The following is a 20,381-nucleotide window of genomic DNA, read 5'->3' on the forward strand; positions in this document are numbered from 1 at the left end:
CTTGCTAATATATAGAAGGTCACATCGGGAACACCGGACACAGTATATCACCCCAGCCAACTCACAGGTGAAGTGTCGCCTCACCTGGAAGGACTGTCTGTGGCCCTGAATGGTGGTAAGGGAGAAAGTGTAAGGGCGTTCTGACATGTCTATCCACGGCCTCCTCTACTGTAAAGATGAAGCCACACTCAGGTTGGAGGAACAACACCTTATATTCCATCTGGGTAGCCTCCAACCTGATGGCATGAACATCGACTTCTCTAATTTCTGCTAATGCCCCACCTCCCCTTCATACCCCATCCATTATTTATTTTTATACACACATTCTTTCTCTCTCTCTCTCCTTTTTCTCCCTCTCTCCTTTTTCTCCCTCTGTCCCTCTGACTATACCCCTTACTCATCCTCTGGGTTCCCCCCCCCCTTGTCTTTCTCCCCAGACCTCCTGTCCCATGATCCTCTCATATCCCCTTTGCCAATCACCTGTCCAGCTCTTGGCTCCATCCCTCCCCCTCCTGTCTTCTCCTATCATTTTGGATCTCCCCCTCCCCCTCCCACTTTCAAATCTCTTACTAGCTCTTCCTTCAGTTAGTCCTGACGAAGGGTCTCGGCCTGAAACGTCGACTGTACCTCCTCCTAGAGATGCTGCCTGGTCTGCTGCGTTCAACAGCAACTTTGATGTGTGTTGCTTGAATTTCCAGCATCTGCAGAATTCCTGTTGTTTGCATTTTTAAAACTCTGTGCTTGTCAGGCTAGATGTTAAGAGCCCTAAAGAAATGGGTTGAATGCCTTGAGAGACCCTTGGTGGACTGGTGGGATTGGGAAAGGAACACAGATTGAGAGGAAAACCTGAAACTGGAAAACTGGAATACTCATTCCCCATGGTGTCGGGCTGTGGGCCATCCAAGCGCAATATGAATTAAATATATTTGAATTAGATCATTCTCAAGAGTTAGGGGAGAGTGACATCACTTGGGACATTATGTTGCAGTTGTATAAGTCAATGGTGACGCCACACTTGGAGAACTGTAGACCGATTCTGGTGATCCTGTTATAGGAGCTACGTGGTTAAATTGGAAAGGATTTATGCGGATCTTGCTAGGACTACAGGGCTTGAGGTTGGTCTGGTTATCTTCATTACTTGGAGGGTAGGAGAATGAGGAATGACCTTATAGAAGTTCATAAAATCAATGTGAATACATAAGATGGTTGGTAGCAGTTTTTTCCCAGGGTAAGGAAGTCCATGACTGGGGTGGGGGGGGGGTCATAGATTTTGTTTGAGAGGGGAACTATTTAAAAGGGACCTGAGGGGCAACTTATTCACACAGGGTGGTGAGTACATAAATAAGCTGCCAGAGGAAACTGTTGAGGCAGGTATTATAGTATAATTTCAGAAGCACTTGGATAGGAAAGCTTGCACAGATATGGGACAAACCCAGGAAATTGGGATTAGTGGTGTGTGCACTGTGGTCAGCATGAAATGTTTGGGCCAAAAAGCCTGCATCCAAGCTGGATTGCTCTAAAACACTAAGTCCATGATTGTAAATTAAGATTTTTATTCTCACAAGTCAATGAATATGTTGTAAAAAAAATCAATCCCTACTCTGTACAAGATAATTATTATGTGAAGATTTGTGAGAAATATGATTATACGATATATATGTACAATATCTGAAATACAACTTACGGAAACGTTTGTTTGATGATGAAATTCAATAAAAAATAAATTACAAAACAAAAGATTCGTATAGCAGACCTAAAGATTATGTAATCATTTGCTCCAGAGCTACAGTACATGATCAAGGTAGCTAAAGAGGAATACAGGAGAGAACTGGAGAACAAGCTTGGGCAGAGTAACATACGGGAGGTGTGGAGAGGCATAAAGAACATCTCTGGCTTCAATCAGCCCAGCGGTAGAGCCTCGGAATGCAGCCGTGAATGAGCTAATGAATTAAACCAATTCTTCAATAGGTTCATTTTCGGATCTCCCCCTCCCACTTTCAAATCTCTTACTATCTCTTCTTTCAGTTAGTCCTGACGAAGGGTCTCGGCCCGAAACGTCGACTGTACCTCTTCCTATATATGCTGCCTGGCCTGCTGTGTTCACCAGCAATTCTTTATACGTGTTTCTTCAATAGGTTTGACATGCCCTCCTGTTTACACCCCCCCCCCTCAGCACACCAGTCCAGGTGGCAAGGCACCCAATGCTCCCTCAGCATCAATGCCTCCCCTCCTCCCTCCTCCCCCCTCCAGTTCAACATGTGGATGACCAACACAGGCTACCATTGTCTGCATTCCCTCCTTGTCCTACCATCCACATCTCCACATACCAACTGCTATCGTCCCTGGGCTCTGGGAAACTCAGGCACGGCAAGTCATCAGGACCGGATGGTGTGAACCCCAAGGTCCTGAAGGAGTGTGATGAGCAGCTGTGTGGAGTTCTCCAGTGTGAGTCTCAGCCTAGAAAGGGTCCTAACCATGTGAAAACCATCATGTGTAGTCCCGGTACCCAAAAGGGGCCAACTGAAAGTTTTAAATGACTACGATCCAGTGGCCCTGACCTCACACATCATGAAGACCCTAGAGAGGCTGGTCCTGGCTCACTTCCAACCCCTGGTCAGATCAGCCCTTGATCCCCTGCAGTTTGCCTACCAGGAGCACATTGGAGTCGACAATGCTGTCATCACCTGCTGAAACAGAGCCTACCACAAACAAGAGAAAATCTGCAGATGCTGGAAATCCAAGTAACATACATAAAATGCTGGAGGAACTCAGCAGGCCAGGCAGCATCTATGGAAAAGAGTACAGTCAACATTTCAGGCCGAAACCCTTCAGCAGGACTACTACCATTTGGATAAGCAGGGCAGAACTGCAAGGATCATGTTTTTTGCTTCTTCAAGTGCCTTCAATACCATACTGCCCTCATTGCTGGAGGAAGAGCTCCATTCAATGCAGGTTGGCAATTCCTAGATAATGGACTTCCTGCCTAGCAGAAACAGTTTGTGCGGCTTCAGAGCTGTGTGTCAGACATGGCTATAAGCAGCACTGGGGCCCCACAGGGGACTCTATTGGCTCCCTTCCTGTTTACCCTGTATACCTCGGATGTTAGATACAAGAATGTGTCATGTCATCTGCTGAAATTCTCTGATGACTCAGCAATAGTTGGGTGTATAAAGGGAGGGCGGGAGGATGAATACAGGGCCCTGGTGGAGGACTTTGTCAAATGGTGCAAGCTGAGTCATCTGCAGCTCAACATCAGTAGGATAAAGGAGACAGTGATGGACTTTAGGAAGACTAAGCCGGCACTGCTCCCTGTGACTATTGATGGTGAGGACGTGGATGTGGTGAGGATCTACAAGTACCTGGGGGTCAACCTGGATGATAGACTTGAGTGGAGCACCAACACAGAGGGTGTGTACAAGGACCAGAGTCACCTCTACTTTCCGAGGAGACCGAGGTCCTTTGGAGTATGCAGGCCTCTCCTTCATATGTTCTACCAGTCTTTTGTCACCAGTACAATCTTCTATGTGGTAGCGTGCTGGGGCAATGGCATCAGTATGGGTAATGCCAACAGGCTTAATAATTTTGCCTCCAACTTCCACCCTGCCCTCAAATGTACCTGGTCCATTGCCGACACCTCCCTCCCCTTTCTCGATCTGTATCTCTGGAAACAGCTTATCTGCTGATGTCTATTATAAACCCACTGACTCCCACCGCCACCTAGACTATCCCTCTTCCCACCCTGTTACCTGTAAAAATGCCATCCTCCTTCTCGCAATTCCTCCATCTCTGCTGCATCCGCTCTCAGGATGAGGCTTTTCATTCCAGACTGAAAGAGGTATCCTCCTCCTTCCTTTCTTCCACCATCAAAACTGCATCTCAACTCACCTCAACTGCATTTTTTCCATTTTGCGCATGTCCATCCTCACCCCATACTCTCACCACCCCACCAGGGATAGGGTTCCTCTTGTCCTCACCTACCACCCCACCAGCCTTCACGTCCAACTCATAATTCTCCATAACTTCTGCCATTTCCAATGCGATCCTACCAGCAAGCACATCTTTTCCATGTTCTGCTTTCCGTAAGGATCGCTCCCTATGCGACTCCCTTTTCCATTCATTCCTCCCCACTGATCTCCCTCCCGGCACTTGTCCTTGCATGTGGAACACCTGTCCCTACACCTCCTCCCTCACTACCATTCAGGGCCCCAAACAGTTCTTCCAGGTGAGGCGACACTTCACCTGTGAGTCTTTTCGGGTCATATACTCTATCCGGTGCTCCCAGACTGGCCTCCTGTATATCGGTGAGACCAGACATAGATCCCCTTCACTGAGCTCCTATGCTCCGCCTGCCAGAAAAAGTGGGAACTCCCAGTGGCCACCCATTTTAGTTCCACTTCCCATTCTGGCATGTCAGTCCATGGCCTTCTCTACTGTTGTGATGAGGTCACACTCAGGTTGGAGGAGCAACAATTTATATTCTATCTCAATAGCCTCTGAACCGAGGGCATGAAAATCCATTTCTTGAACTTCTGGTAATGCCCTCCCCCTTCACCATTCCCTCTCTCACCTTATCTCCTTTCCTGCCCATCACCTTCCTTTGGTGCAGCTCTGCCTTTTCTTCCTTCCATGGCCTTCTGTGCTCTCCTATCAGATTCCCCTGTTCTCCAGCCTTGTATCTCTTCCACTAATCAACTTCACAGCTCTGTACTTCACCCCTCCCCCCTCCCGGTCTCACTTATCACCTTGTGTTTCTTCCTCCCTTCCCCCTCACCTTTTCACTCTGACTCCTCATCTTTTTTTCCAAATAGGTTTATTTAATGACAGGGAAATGTATACAATATACATCCTGAAAATCTTTTCTTCACAAACATCCACAAAACAGAGGAGTGCCCCAAAGAATGAATGACAGTTAAATGGTAGAACCCCAAAAGTCCCCCCAGCTCCCCCCTCTCATGCACAAGCAGCAGCAAGGCAACAACCCCCCCCACCAGCAAAAAGCATTAGCACCCTCCACTGAGCACTCAAGCGTGCATCAAAGCATCAATAAAGACATAGACTTGCAGTACCCCAAAGACTACTCGTTCATCCAACATCCCCATCCCCCTCCCCCTCTCTCTCCCTAACAAGGAAAAAAGATGTATCCGCATTTCACAGCAAGAGGGAGACATAACATACAACTCGCTGATCTGCGATGTTAAAAGTCTGGGTGCATCGCTTTTTCTGAGCTCTGCACCCAGAGTTTGTCCCCAGAGAAGCACAGCTCTTTGGACACACAAACCACGGCAGCTAATCCGCTGTTCTCCCGCGATGCTTCAGTCAGGGGCATGTAGAATCAGCATGTCTCCAGAGCCACGAAAATCAGGAACCCTGAAGATCTGTTAGTCTTCCTGGCCACATCCTTGTTTTATCAAAAAGTGGCAGGTTGTGAGGTTCTGGGAGCAGGTCCCATTCCTGCAAAGAACTGAAGGCAGAGTGTAACTCCAGGTCAGGGCTTTCAAAAGAATCTGGAAAAGAAAAATAAGAGATATCAAAGATAGCAATAGGGCTGTTTCCAAAGATGCAAGCAACGGATGAAGGATCTCGGCCCAAAATGTCAACTATAGTCTTTTCCAGAGATGCTGCCCAGCCTGCTGAGTTCCTCCAACATTTCATGTGCGTTGCTTGGATTTCCAGCATCTGCAGATTTTCTCTTGTTTGAGGCTTAAAAAGCTGATTAGAAAGGCTGGCTCTGTTATAGGAGTCAAATTGGACACACTGGAGACTGTGGTAGAACAAAGGACCCTACAGAAATCCTGGCAATTCTAGATAATGTTTCTCACCCTCTGCCTGCCACCTTGGCTGAATAGAGGAGCGCTTTTAGTTATACACTCAAGGCCAATTTATACTTCTAGGTCAAATCTACACTGTAGGTACGGCGTAGCCGCATACCCTGCACCGTAGCCTGACGCGCACCTCCCCAAAAATGTAACTACTCATCGCAGCGATGCAGACCGCAACAACTGTGATTGGCCCGCTTGGTAGCATCGCATTTCCTCCTACACTGCAATAGCTTCCCATTGGGTGACTGAAGGGAAGGGAAGGAACTCTGGCTGCAATGCTTTCTATAAAGCTTTACAGACCTCCAAAATTATGGAGGACCCTGTGCTTGATGCTAGTTTGTAGCTAGCTGCTACAGCTTGTTGACTTCCACCTGAAGCTAAAACTCAAATGGTGATTGCCAGTTTCTGAGTATACCGTACTGATGCAAAATAAACGGTTGGAGACAATGAACCAAATCGTCAAATCTACCTGCTGACATCCAAAAATATTTGAAATGCATTTCCTCGTCCATGTCTCTCAGTGGCCGGACAAGCCATTGTTTGAAGTTTGAGTTTCTTCGTGTTGAGTTTCACAGTGGCATAGAAACCCCAACTAACGTTTTGGCGGTGAATTGCAGAGCGATGCAGACACACCAATGCACAAGTATAAATGCTCACAACGGTGTAGGCTACTACGCAGAAGTATAAGTCAGCCCTAATACAACAGCGCTGCTCCAAAGAGCATTATATGAAGTCATTCATAGGGCCATTAGGCTCTACAGTGAATTAACCTATAGCCGGGGAGGTGATAACCCCCTCCTGTTAGACTGTTGAGATTTTTTTTATTCTTTCTTACTTCTCTTCTAATATTTGTCTATCTGTGCATTAGTAATACCACTGTGGCACTGCGATTTCCTTTGCGATCAACAAAGTTTCTATCAAATAAAGTCAATTCAATTTATGAAGTTCTATCAAACTTTCAAATCTCCCGCCTTGAACTCATTAAACAGAATATGGACAAACACGAGAAAATCTGCAGATGCTGGAAATTCAAGCAACACACATCAAAGTTGCTGGTGAACGCAGCAGGCCAGGCAGCATCTCTAGGAAGAGGTACAGCCGACGTTTCAGGCCGAGACCCTTCTTCAGGACAAACAGAATATGGGTGTTGCCCAAACGCTATTTACAAGGCTACGTCACATCAGCCAATCAGAACAGTCATTGGCCGTGTTTTTCCAACCTTACACTTGGAGATTCACGCAATCATATTCCAGTTGACCAATCGGAAGGCAACTGTATTGCCCTATGACCAAACTGTTATTTTCAGCCAATCAGAGTTGAACTGCTCTGTGAATGGTTGTAGTCCATCTAGTGTAGGTAAAATAATCCAATCACAGCCTGATATTGAATTGACAGACGTTTAGAGTGAGCCAATAAAAGAGAAGGGTTAGCCCGGCCAAGAGGGCGGGGCGCGTTTCAAATGCGAGGCGGGCTGTTTGACAGTTGGTGTGTGGAGTCAGGCTTGCCGCAACATGGAAGCCGCGTCGAGCCGCTTCGCCGAGCGCTACAAGACGGCGGGACTCAGCGTGGAGGCGCTGCGGGTGAAGAGGGCACGGCGCCGCTCGGCTGCGCAGAAGGAGAACCGGGAACGCGCCTTCCGCAAGAGCCGGCGCTTCGAACCGCCGCTGCCGCCGCCGGCTGAGGAGGCCGAGACGCCAGCGAGTGAGTACTCTGGCGGGTGGGGAAATCCCTGCTGCCTCTCGGCCCTTCGATAAGAGGGTTACCCTCGCCTCCTGTAATGGATTTCACCTCAGGGCGCCTATAAACTCAATAAACAGATTGCTATGTAGCGTCTGTGGCAACAGACCTGTTACCGCCGTTTCGATTTGCCTCGCTTCATCTGTGAGTGGGGGGAGGGTCCGGGACAAAGCAGGAGATGATAGGTGGAGCCAGGTGACGTGTGGATGATTGGCAGGGGAATCATGCTGGTGGGTTGGGGGGGGGTCGATGGTGACTGATCGATGGAGGAAGAAACATTCCAGGCTTGATCTTCTGCTTCATTTTCACCTCCCTGCATTGATATCGGTTCCTCAAGTATCTCCTCCTGAATTCATGTCTTAAGGGGTGGAGAGTTTGATCGACTGGTCATCCTCGGTGAACCAAGACACTGTGAAACTAGATGAAGGTGGATGTTGTCCATGTGGACTTTGGTAATTCTTTTATGCTTGTAAAGTGTAGAAATAGCGGCTTGGGACCACTGCATCGCTGATCTTTGTATCTATCTGTCCCTATCCCATTTACCTGCATCAATTGTATGAACACAGGAACGCACCTGTATCGCTGGGCACTTAAAGACATGAATTCAGGAGGAGATGCTTGAGAAACCGAACTCAATGCAGGGAGGTGAAACTAAAGCAGAAGATCAAGCCTGGAACGTTTCTTCCTCCATCCATCAGTCACCATCGACACCCCTCCCCCTCCCCCCAGCATGATTCCCCTGCCAACCATCCACACGTCTCGTCGTAGAGCACAGGAACAGGCTATTTGGCCCACAGTGTTGTAACAAACCAGCTAAAGTGCATATCAGAAACCCTCAAGCACCAGTCCCTCTAACCTGCACCATACCTATATTCCTTCATCTTCCTCACATTCAAATCTAATGTATTTGCCTCTACCATCATACCAGGCAGTACATTCCGGACATCCTCCCTGTCCCTCACTTCCACCCCCCACCACCTTCAATGCATGCCCTCTGGTATTAGACATTTCAACTCTGGGAAACAGATACTCCACCTACTTGATCTATGCCTTCCCATAATCTTATAAACCTCTGTCAGATCTCCCTTCAGCCTCCAACAGTCCACAGAAAACAATCTAGGTTTATCCATCTTCTGATAATCCAGGCAGCATCCTGGTAAACCTCTACTGCACCATCTCCAAAGCCTCAACATCCTTCCTATAGTGGGGCAACCAGCTTTTAACAAGGTCCAGAACATTAGCCACATGGGATCGGAGCTGTTTTGAAAAACAGGGCCTAAAATTGGCTTGAAGATTGGTAGAGGGTGGCTTTGCTGACTGACTCAAGTAACCAGCAGCATACTGAAGGGACACTTGTTTGTCATATATAATTGACTTGGATAAAAATGGATGGTATGATAAGTCAGTCCGGATGATATGGAAGTTGATAGTCATATATAGTGAACAGTGTTTAAGAATGCTGTAGGGGGTCATTTATACTAGAAAATTGGTTGAAGTGGTGGCAGGAGATATTTAACCAGGCCATGTGCAATAAATGCCAGAGTTTTTGGTGACACAAGTGAATAGGGTAATGAAGTAAGTTTCACATCACTGAGTACAAGAGTTGCATGAGTACATGTTGTAGCTGTATAAAACAGGCTGCATGTGGAGTATTATACACTGTAGGAAGGATGTGGTAGCAATCGTGTAAAAGAGATGCACTGGGAGTGGAGAGCTTTAGTTACGAAGAGAGACTGGACTGGCTGGGCTGCTCTCATTAAATACGAAATAACGCAAAGCGTTTATAGACCTGACAGCATAACCCTTCAGGAATCTTGCGATAAGATCCACATCATCCCGTTAGTGTGCGTCTGGCCCGCGCCCTGCATATATACATCATAACAAATAAGCAACCCACGAATGACCAGTAGAGCAGCATCGGCCAGCTCCATGCGAGAAAGTCACAAAGTCAAAATGGCTGACTTTATAGAAATTTAAAAGGTTGAGGGTAGAAAGTCTGTTTCCCAAGGTAGGCTAGATTTAAGTGGTGGGGGGGAGAAATGTAAGAGATCCAAGAGAAAGTCTTTCCTTAGAACAGTGGTTTCCAAAGTGGGTATCACCTGCCCCAAAGTTTCTAAGGAACTATAAAGGTAAAGAGGGTAGTGGGGGGAGTGCACTCAGTAACAAGGGTGGCTACTGGCAGATTACAGGCCTATTTTAAGAAAGTAATTACAGTGGACATATTGGGACCAATGCACTTTGGCCCAATTAAGCAGCTGCCCACTTAGCTGAAGCTTCAAGGAAAAGTTTTAAAAAGACAGACTACTGTTAACTGAGTTTTTAAAAATTGTGTATTTTAAACAAATTACAGGATCAATTTCAACATTACCAATAGTACTGCAGTACTATAAAACTTTGTAATAGTTATTGATGGTGGAATTCAAACGTGTGCTGCCATGCTCTTTTGACTGTAAATGAACGAAATCAGCACACAGTGCAGACAATGGAGCCTTCCTGCATGAAGTAGTGTCAAAAATCACTGCTTCTAGTCGGTGTTGGTCAGCCTAGATAAATAACATAACACAAGCATACATAACTGATGCTATTTAAAAACACGGTCTAGTGTCTAAGCCACACAGGGGCACGTAACTAACACGTTAGTAACTGTTGCATCCTCCTTGTAAATTTCACAATGATTGGCGATACCTTAGTTCTTCGTAGTTTCTTACTTGAGTTGTAAAATAGTTTTATTTTCACTCCCAGCAGTGTCTGCAGTAAAGCAGTTCTGAATTGTCGTGTTGCTTACTTCTCACCAATTATCAGTGACAAATATCACTGCATTTTGAACACACATGTATGTACCTGACACTAGTTGGAAACTATTCAGCAGCAGTTAGCTGTCCCAACTAAGCAGTGTAGTGTCCCAAATAAACAGAAAGCTGGCTGTTTTCTTGGTTAGTTTTTGTTCTTTCAGAGTTGACCCAAATAGTGGCTTCTTCAATTAATCGGAATGCACTGTATTTGTCACTTCACTGCTTTGAATCTGCAGTTCCTATTTTCTTTCACTGCATCATAAAACAAATTCTTTATAGTTTGTATGTAATGGCCAGAAAGATGGGGAAGCTGTGGATTGGTCTGACATCAAAGGGGACAGTAATCCAAAATAGTTTAGGAGCCACTACTGTTATAGGGGATAGTGGAGGCAGAAGCAGTTGTTGGAGAAGAATAGAACATTGACAATATTGCATAGAATGGGGCTTTTGGCCAAGCCCAGACAATGTAAACCTCTTCCACGCTCACTCTACCCTTTCCTCCTACACAGTCCATAGCCCTCTGTTTTTCTTGCATCGATGTGCCAATCTCAGTCTTTTAAATGTCTGTGTAAAAGAAAACCTACCTCTGACATCTCCCCTAATTTTTCCTCCACTCACCTTTAAATGGTATCTTCTGGTATCTGTCACTGCTGCTCTTGGAAAAAGGTGCTGCATACTCTATGCCTCTTGTAATCTTATACATAGACATATAGATACATAGAACAATACAGCACAGGAACATGCCCTTCGGTCCACTCTATCAAGTCACCTCCTCTTCTGTCCCTCCGCTCAGCCTTTCCTCATAAGACGTTCTCTAATCCAAGCAGTATGCTGGTAGATGTCCTCTGCACCCACTAAAGCTTCAGTATCCTCCCTATAATAAGGTGACCAGAACTGAACCTGGTCTAACCTGAATTTTACAGAGCTACAAAATTACTCATGACTCTTCAATTCATTTCCCCATTAATGAAGGTGAACACACCATAGAGCACCTTAACCAGTCTATCAACTTGTTCATCAAGATCCCTCCATTCCTCCACACTGCTAAGAATTGTGCAGTTAGCTTTGTTTCTGGCTTTCAAGTTCAATCTTCCAAAGTGTATCACTTCACTGTTTACTTGACTGAACACATGACTTTCTAAATGAGCCTACACCTTGCTAAAATCCATAAGATTAATGCATGTCTTATGGAGATAGTGTGAGTGAGCTCGGACATTACATAAGAACAAGAAATGGGAGTAGGAATAGGCCATCTGGCTGGTCGGGCCTGCTCCACCATTCAATAAGATCATGGCTGATCTGGCCATGGACTTGCCTCCACCTACCTGCTATGCGAAAATCTATCCAATCTAAAGTATATTTCCTGAAGGAGCCTCCACCACTTCATTGGGCAGAGAATCCCACAAATTCAGCACTCTCTGGGGAAAGCAGTTCATCTTCATCTCCATCCTAAAGTGAGTGAGTGGGCCAGTGAAGGAGTGGAGCTTTGAGGCTTCGACGAGAAGAGACGGAGGATGAGCTTGCTCCCAATTGGGCTTTACAATGCCTCCCAAGATAGTGATGTCCCTCTCATGTGAGATGTGGCAGTCTTGGGAGAGCTCCCCTCCCCCGCAGAGTCACATCTGCTAGACATGCATGCGGCTGGGCGATATGGAAGACCGTGTAAGGAATCTGGAGCAGCAGCTGGATGACTTTTGACTCATAAGGGAGAATGAGGCAGTCACAGATAAGAGCTACAGGGAGGTAGTCACACTTAGGCTGTCGGAAGCAGGTCATTGGGTGACAGTCACACACAGTCAGAGGGGGGAAAGCAAAGGTGAGTAGACAGGTAGTGCAGAGCACCCCTGTAGTCATTTCCCTGAATAATAAGTTTACCATCCTGGATACTGTTGGTGGGGACGACCAACCAGGTGTGAGCCATGGTGGCAGGGCCTCCGGCACTGAGTCTGACTTTGGTGCAGAAGGATGGGACGGAGAAGAGGAGAGCTGTCGTCATTGGGGACTCTATAGTCAGGGGAGCAGACAGGAGATTTTGTGGACACGAGAAGGATACCCGCATGGTTTGCTGCCTCCTGGGTGCCAGGGTCCGGGATGTCTCTGACCGGGTGCACGACATCCTGGTATGAGAGGGAAAGCGACCAGACAGATACATGTTGGTATCAAAGACATAGGCAGGAAGAGGGATGAGGTCCTGAAGTATGAGTTTTGGGAACTAGGCAGAAGGCTGAAGAACAGGACCTCAAGGGTGGTGTTCTTAGGATTGCTGCCAGTGCTACGTGACAGTGATGGTAAGAATTGGAGGAGATGGCAGTTGAATGCGTGGCTGAGGAGTTGGTGCAGGGGGCAGGGTTTTAGATTTTTGGATCATTGGGATCTCTTCTGGGGCAGGTCGGACCTGTACAGATTGGATGGGTTGCACCTGAACTCGAGGGGGAGCAATATCCTTGCAGGTAGGTTTGCTAGCATGGTTTGGGAGGGTTTAAACTAATTTGCAAGGGGGATGGGACCCGGAGTGACAGAGCAGTGAAAGAAGTGCATGGAGTAAAGCCAGATCTAACATATAGAGAGGGTTTGAGGAAAGAGAAGTAGAATAAACGGTGTAAAGACAGTAAGGTAGAAGGGCTAAAGTGCATGTACTTCAATGCAAGAAGCATCAGGAACAAAGGTGATGAACTGAAAGCTTGGATACATACATGGAATTATGATGTAGTGGCCATTACAGAGACTTGGCTGGCACCAGGGCAGGAATGGATTCTCAATATTCCTGGTCTTCAGTGCTTTAAAAGGAATAGAGAGGGGGGGAAATGGGAGGAGGGGTGGCATTACTGGTCAGGGATACTATTTCAGCTACAGAAAGGGTGAGTAATGTAGCAGGATCCTCTTTTGAGTCAGTATGGGTGGAAGTCAGGAACAGGAAGGGAGCAGTTACTCTATTGGGAGTATTCTATAGGCCCCCTGGTAGCAGCAGAGATACCGAGGAGCAGATTGGAAGGCAGATTTTGGAAAGGTGCAAAAATAACAGGGTTGTTATCATGGGTGACTTTAACTTCCCTAATATTGATTGGCACCTGATTAGTTCCAATGGTTTAGACAGGGCAGAGTTTGTTAAGTGTGTCCAGGACAGATTCCCGTCACAGTATGTTGACAGGCCGACTAGGGGGAACGTCATACTGGATCTGGTATTAGGTAACAAACCAGGTCAGGTCACAGATCTCTCAGTGGGTGAGCATCTGGGGGACAGTGACCACAGCTCCCTGGCTTTTAGTATTATCATGGAAAACGATAGAATCAGAGAGGACAGGAAAATTTTTAATTGGGGAAGGGCAAATTATGAGGCTATAAGGCCAGAACTTGTGAGTGTGAATTGGGATGATGTTTTTGCAGGGAAATGTACTATGCACATGTGGTCGATGTTTAGGGATCTTTTGCAGGATGTTACGGATAAATTTGTCCCAGTGATGAAGATAAAGAATGGTAGGGTGAGGGAACCATAGGTGACAAGCGAGGTGGAAAATCTAGTCAGGTGGAAGAAGGCAGCATACATGAGGTTTAGGAAGCAAGGATCAGATAGGTCTATTGAGGAATATAGGGAAGCAAGAAGGGGGCTGAGAAGAGCATGAAGGGGCATGAGAAGGTCTTGGCGAGTAGGGTAAAGGAAAACCCCAAGGCATTCTTCAATTATGTGAAGAACAAAGGGATGACAGGAGTGAAGGTAGGACTGATTAGAGATAAAGGTGGAAAGATGTGCCTGGAGGTGGTGGAAGTGAGCGAGGTCCTCAATGAATACTTCGGTATTCACCAATGAGAGGGAACTTGATGACGGTGAGGACAGTATGAGTGAGGTTGATGTTCTGGAGCATGTTGATATTAAAGGAGAGGAGGTATTGGAGTTGTTAAAATACATTGGGATGGATAAGTCCCCGGGGCCTGACAGAATATTCCCCAGGCTGCTCTACAAGGCGAGGGAAGAGACTGCTGAGCCTCTGGCTAGGATCTTTATGTGCTCACTGTCCATGGGAATGGTACCGGAGGATTGGAGGGAGGCGAATGTTGTCCCCTTGTTCAAAAAAGGTAGTAGGGATAGTCCAGGTAATTATAGACCAGTGAGCCTTGCGTCTGTGGGAAAGCTGTTGGAAAAGATTCTTAGAGATGGGCTCTATGGGCGTTTAGAGAATCATGGTGTGATCAGGGACAGTCAGCATGGATTTGTGAAGGGCAGATCGTGTCTAACAAGCTTGATAGAGTTCTTTGAGGAGGTGACCAGGCATATAGATGAGGGTAGTGCAGTGGATGTGATCTACATGGATTTTAATAAGGCATTTGACAAGGTTCCACATGGTAGGCTTATTCAGAAAGTCAGAAGGCATAGGATCCAGGGAAGTTTGGCCAGGTGAATTCAGAATTGGCTTGCCTGCAGAAAGTAGAGGGTCGTGGTGGAGAGAGTATATTCAGATTGGAGGGTTGTGACTAGTGGTGTCCCACAAGGATCTGTTCTGGGACCTCTACTTTTCGTGATTTTTCTTTTCTTTCTTTCTTTTTAAATCTTTTTATTATTTTTCGAAGTTATAAACTCAATAACAAAGTTGGTACAAAGAGATTGGAATAATCTTAATCAGCATATACAAAAAGGATTTTAAGTAAAATAGGTATAATAGACTTCCAAACTCATAATGAAATTAGTCATAAAAAATAAATAAAAAGAAAAAATATATATATAAACAAAGAAAAATCCCCAAAAGAAAAAGAAAAAAGATCCAAAAAAAAAACAGAACAAAACAGGGCTAGACCAATATCTTGAATCAGACACGTTCAATAATGTCGTCAACTCTGCTCCTCTATTCATATAATTTAAGTTAGAAAAAAAAGATTCAGAAAGGTCAGATTACATCATATGAAAATGTTGCATAAAAGGTTTCCAAGTTTCTTCAAATTTAACCGAAGGGTCAAAAATATCACTTCTAATTTTTTCGAAATTTAAACTTTAATATAGTTTGAGAAAACCATTGGAATGTAGTAGGAGGATTGATTTCCTTCCAGTTCAACCTTCTAGCCATTAAAGTAACAAATGCTATCATCCGACAGGCTGAAGAAGACAAAGATCTATGTTCTACCATTGTCAATCCAAAAATTGCCATAATAGGATGGGGTTTTAAGTCAAAACATAGAACTGTTGAAATAATACCAAAGATATCTTTCCAATATTTTTCCAAAAGAGGACAGGACCAAAACATATGAGTTAGAGGCCACCTCAGAGTGACATCTATCACAAGTCGGGTTTATATGGGAATAAAAACGAGCTAGTTTATCTTTGGACATATGGGCTCTATGTACTACTTTAAATTGTATTAATGTATGTTTAGCACATATAGAAGAAGTACTAACTAATTGAAAAATTTTATCCCATTTCTCTATAGATAGACAAAGTTGAAGTTCCCTTTCCCATTCGTTTTTAATTTTATCAGATATACCTGGCTGTAATTTCATAATTATATCATAAATAATTGCTATTAATCCCTTCTGAAAAGATTTAAACCTAAAATTTTTATCAATAATGCGAGTAGGATTTGAAGTCAGAAAGGTAGGCAATGTAGTATTTTAAAGGTTTCTTATTTGTAAATATCTAAAAGAAAAAAATGGGATCTAGGCAAATCAAATTTCTTAGATAACTGCTCAAAAGACATAAAACAGTTATCCAGAAATAAATCACGAAAACATATTACACCTTTCGTTTTCCATATCAAAAAGGCTTAGTCCATTACTGAGGGTTGAAAAAAAGAAATTAGATATAATAGGACTTGATAACATAAATTCATTCAGGCCCAAAAATTTACGAAATTGAAACCATATTCGCAATGTATGTTTAACTATAGGGTTAAATGTTTGTTTATTCAATTTAGATAGTACAAAAGGAAGTGAAGTTCCTAAAATGGAAGCTAAAGAAAACCCTTGTACAGAGTGGCCTTCAAGGTTTACCCAATATGGGCTTGGAGTTGTATTCCAATCTTGCGTCCAAAATATTAAATATCGAATATTAATTGCCCAATAATAAAAACTTAGGTTAGGCAATGCCGAACCACCCTCTTTCTTAGATTTCTGTAAGTATTTTTTGCTTAATCTGGGATTTTTATTTTGCCATATATGAGAGGAAATTTTAGAATCAATAGTATCAAAAAAGGACTTAGGAATAAAAATTAGTATCGTTTGAAATAAATATAAAAATTTAGGTAAAATAATCATTTTAATAGCATTGATTCGGCCAATCAATGATAGAGACAATGGGGACCACTTAGTAATCAGTTGTTTAACCTGATTAATTAATGGTAAAAGGTTAAAATCGAAAAGATCCTTGTGTCTCTTAGTAATTTTAACTCCTAGATAAGTAAAATAGTCAGTAGTCACTCGAAATGGAGAGTTTCTATAAGTGGGAACCTACATATTTAATGGGAAAAGTTCACTCTTACCTAGGTTCAATTTATAACCAGAAAAACTGCTAAACTGAGCAAGCAAAGTTAATACTGCCGGAATAGATTTTCCTGGGTTAGAAATATATAATAGCAGATCATCTGCATGTAGTGATAATTTATGAGTCTCTTTTCCACAAGTAATGCCAAATATATTAGGGGAGTCACGAATAGCAATAGCTAGCGGTTCCAAAGCAATATCAAATAGTAGTGGGCTAAGAGGACAGCCCTGCCTAGTACCACGGAATAAATGAAAAAGAGGGGATCTTTGATTATTAGTAAATACCGAAGCCCAAGGGGTAAGATATATCAGTTTAATCAAAGGTATAAATATCAAACTAAAATTAAATTTCTCAAGGGTGTTAAATAAATGTGTCCATTCAACTCTGTCAAAAGCTTTCTCAGCATCCAATGAAATAACGCATTCTGGAATTTTGGTTAAAGGCATATAAACAATATTCATTAATCTCCTAATATTAAAAAAGAGTAACGATTTTTAATAAATCCGGTCTGATCAGCAGAAATAATTTGAGGTAATACATTCTCCAATGTCATTGCCAATATTTTAGAAAAAATCTTAGAATCCACGTTCAGCAAAGATATAGGCCTATAAGATGCACATTCAGTGGGATCCTTATCTTTTTTAAGAATTAGGGAAATAGAAGCTCGATAAAAAGATTGTGGTAATTTACCTATAGATACTGCATCCCTAAAAACACTACATAGCCAAGGAGTCAGAGTAGTCAGAGTAAATTGTTGTCAGAGTGTAGTCAGAGAAAAATTTTTAAAATTCTACTGTAAATCTGTCTGGGCCAGGTGCTTTACCTGAGTTCATCAAAAAAATAACATTCTTTATTTCCTCTACTGTAATATGTACATCTAGCTTTGAACGTTTATTAGATGATAATTTTGGAATACTCAATTTCTTAAAATTTTCATGCATTATAGTAGAGTCATCAGAAAATTCTGATTGATATAAGGAGGTATAGAATTCTTGAAAGGATTTATTAATCTCGTCATGGTCAGCTGTCAAAGTGCCATCTTGTTTACGAATCTTAAGAATCTGTCGTTTAACCGAGGCCGATTTCAATTGATTAGCTAAAAGTTTCCCAGTTTTATCACCACGTATATAAAATTGACTTTAGTTTTGATTAATTGACTTTCAATCAAAGATGATAATAAGAGATTATGTTCCATTTGAAGTTCAACTCTCTGTTTGTAAAGTTTCTGATTAGGAGCTATAGAATATTTCTTATGAACTTCTTTAATCTTGTCAACCAGTTTAAGTATTTCCGTAATAGTTTGCTTTTTTAAACCAGCAGTATATGAAATAATTTGTCCACAAATATATGCTTTAAAAGTATCCCAGAGTGGCCCACTGGAAATATCCTCTGTAGAATTCATCGTAAAGAAAAAATTAATCTGTTCCTCAATAAACTGAACAAAATCTGAATCTTGAAGCAAGGTGGTATTAAATTGCCATTGTCTAGAATTAGTAAATGTATCCCTTAAGTTAATAAATAATTTCAACTGTGCATGGTCAGAAACAGCAATAGAATCATATTCGCAACCAGTAACAAGAGGAACTAATCGAGAGTCGATTTTTTAAAAAATAGTCAATTCTTGAATAGTGCTGATATGCATGTGAAAAAAGAGAACTCTTTCTCATTTGGATGTAAGAATCTCCAAATTTCTGAGATTCCAGAGTCGGTCATAAAAGAGTTAATAAGGGTAGCCGATTTGTTCGGAAGTACTTGATTGGACTTGGATCTATCCATCAAAGGATTTAAACAACAATTGAAATCTCCACCCATAATCAGCATATAGTCATCTAAGTTAGGAAGAGATGTGAAGAGATTCTTAAAAAAAATCAGGACAGTCAACATTTGGGGCATAAACATTAAGCATAGCAACTTTTTTGTTAAATAGCAAACCAGTAATTAACAAAAATCTGCCATTGGGATCTGAAATTGTCTCATAATGCAGGAATGAAACTGACAGATCTATAAAAATAGAAACGCCTTTTACTTTAGCCTGTGAGTTCGAGTGGTGCTGATAGTCCTTCCAGAATCTAAAAAAACGCTGATTATCTTCTTTCCGGACATGAGCTTCTTGTACAAAAATAATATGAGCATTCATCCTATGGAATACTTTTTAAATTTTTCTTCCGTTTAATTGGATGGTTTAAGCCATTTGTATTCCAAGAAACCAAATTAATAATCTTATCCATCGTAATAAGCTTGAGTATAAGGTATATAAAGGGTTAACCAGAGTACAGACTCATGACCCCGGAAGAGGCAAAAAGGTCCAATGAGGAACCGGAAGTTATGACATTTTAGACATTTTGGTAGTTTCAGGTCAGCCCGTTTAAGAGGCAAAAATGAAATAAAAATAAGAACAAAAATACCACCCACCTCCCGCAAAAACCCAGAAAAAAGCCAGACAGTGGCCAATGCTACATCTAAAGCTAATCCTAACCCCATCTTTCCAGAAGGCAACCCAAAAGAAATATGTTTATCAAAAAAGATACCACCCATATTTTAAAAAAAGTTTTTAAAAAAAGCTATAATGATAAGAAAAAGCTTACAACAATTATAAGCATCGAATAACATACATTAAAGTTGCTGGTGAACACAGCAGGCCAAGCAGCATCTGTAGGAAGAGGTACAGTCCACGTTTCAGGCCGAGACCATTCGTCAGGACTCCTGACGAAGGGTCTCGGCCTGAAACGTCGGCTGTACCTCTTCCTACAGATGCTGCTTGGCCTGCTGCTTTCACCAGCAACTTTGATGTATGTTGCTTGAATTTCCAGCATCTGCAGAATTCCTGTTATAACCATCGAATAGTTCCTTCTTACTCATATTTCGAAGAACATCAAACGTTAGATCATATTACTATATTAATTTTTCATATATAAATGATCGGAAGTGACGTTAGAGACAGAAAGGATTCTGGGGAGAAGAAGAAAACAATCCACCATTTTAAAATATAATACTCCAGTAACATTTCAGAAAGAAAACAAGCATTAAAATTGTAACTAAATAACTTTCAAAAAATATTAAGAGTAAGACATACAAGATCACTAACAGAAAAGCATCATATCATTTAACAATATAAAGCAAACCTACACTGCAAGATCAAGGGGGGAAAAAACCCTTCAACTATACAAATCAAAGACGAGAGAAAATACAAAGCGATACATTAGTTAATCCTCCACAGAGGGAGGCAGATCATCAAGAAAACTTAGGGCTTCCATTGGATTTTTAAACAGGCTACGCGAGTCCGGCATAACCACACTCGGACGGGCTGGAAACAGTAACGCTATTTCATAGCCCCGACGATGAAGTTCTGCCATCTGTGGTTTAAAAGTCATCCATTTTTTCGGTACATCTTGGCTGTAGTCTTCAACAATTCTGAACTTGAATTCTCGAAATTCGATCATACCTTTCTTCCGAGCAGCTCGAATAACTCGTTCCTTATCATGGACATAATGAAACCGAATAATGATTGGTCTTGGTCTAGCCACATTCTCCGGATTAAAACGAAATGAACAATGTGCACGATCTAATAGT

The 20,381-nt window shown here is 42.9% G+C and overlaps 1 protein-coding gene across 1 annotated transcript in view; it reads left to right on the forward strand.

Annotated features, from left to right (window-relative positions):
• Nucleotides 1-7,281: 7,281 nt before the first annotated feature.
• The window catches only part of dlgap5 (discs, large (Drosophila) homolog-associated protein 5), a 72,657-nt gene continuing 59,557 nt past the window's right edge, over nt 7,282-20,381 (forward strand). Inside the window, exon 1 of the mRNA XM_063062398.1 lies at nt 7,282-7,520. Within this exon, the coding sequence (XP_062918468.1) occupies nt 7,331-7,520 (190 nt within the window). The 5' untranslated portion in view covers nt 7,282-7,330. The remainder of the gene's footprint in view (nt 7,521-20,381) is intronic.

The sequence above is a fragment of the Mobula hypostoma genome, chromosome 11 (assembly GCF_963921235.1).
Source record: "Mobula hypostoma chromosome 11, sMobHyp1.1, whole genome shotgun sequence".
Taxonomy (NCBI): Eukaryota; Metazoa; Chordata; class Chondrichthyes; order Myliobatiformes; family Myliobatidae; genus Mobula; species Mobula hypostoma.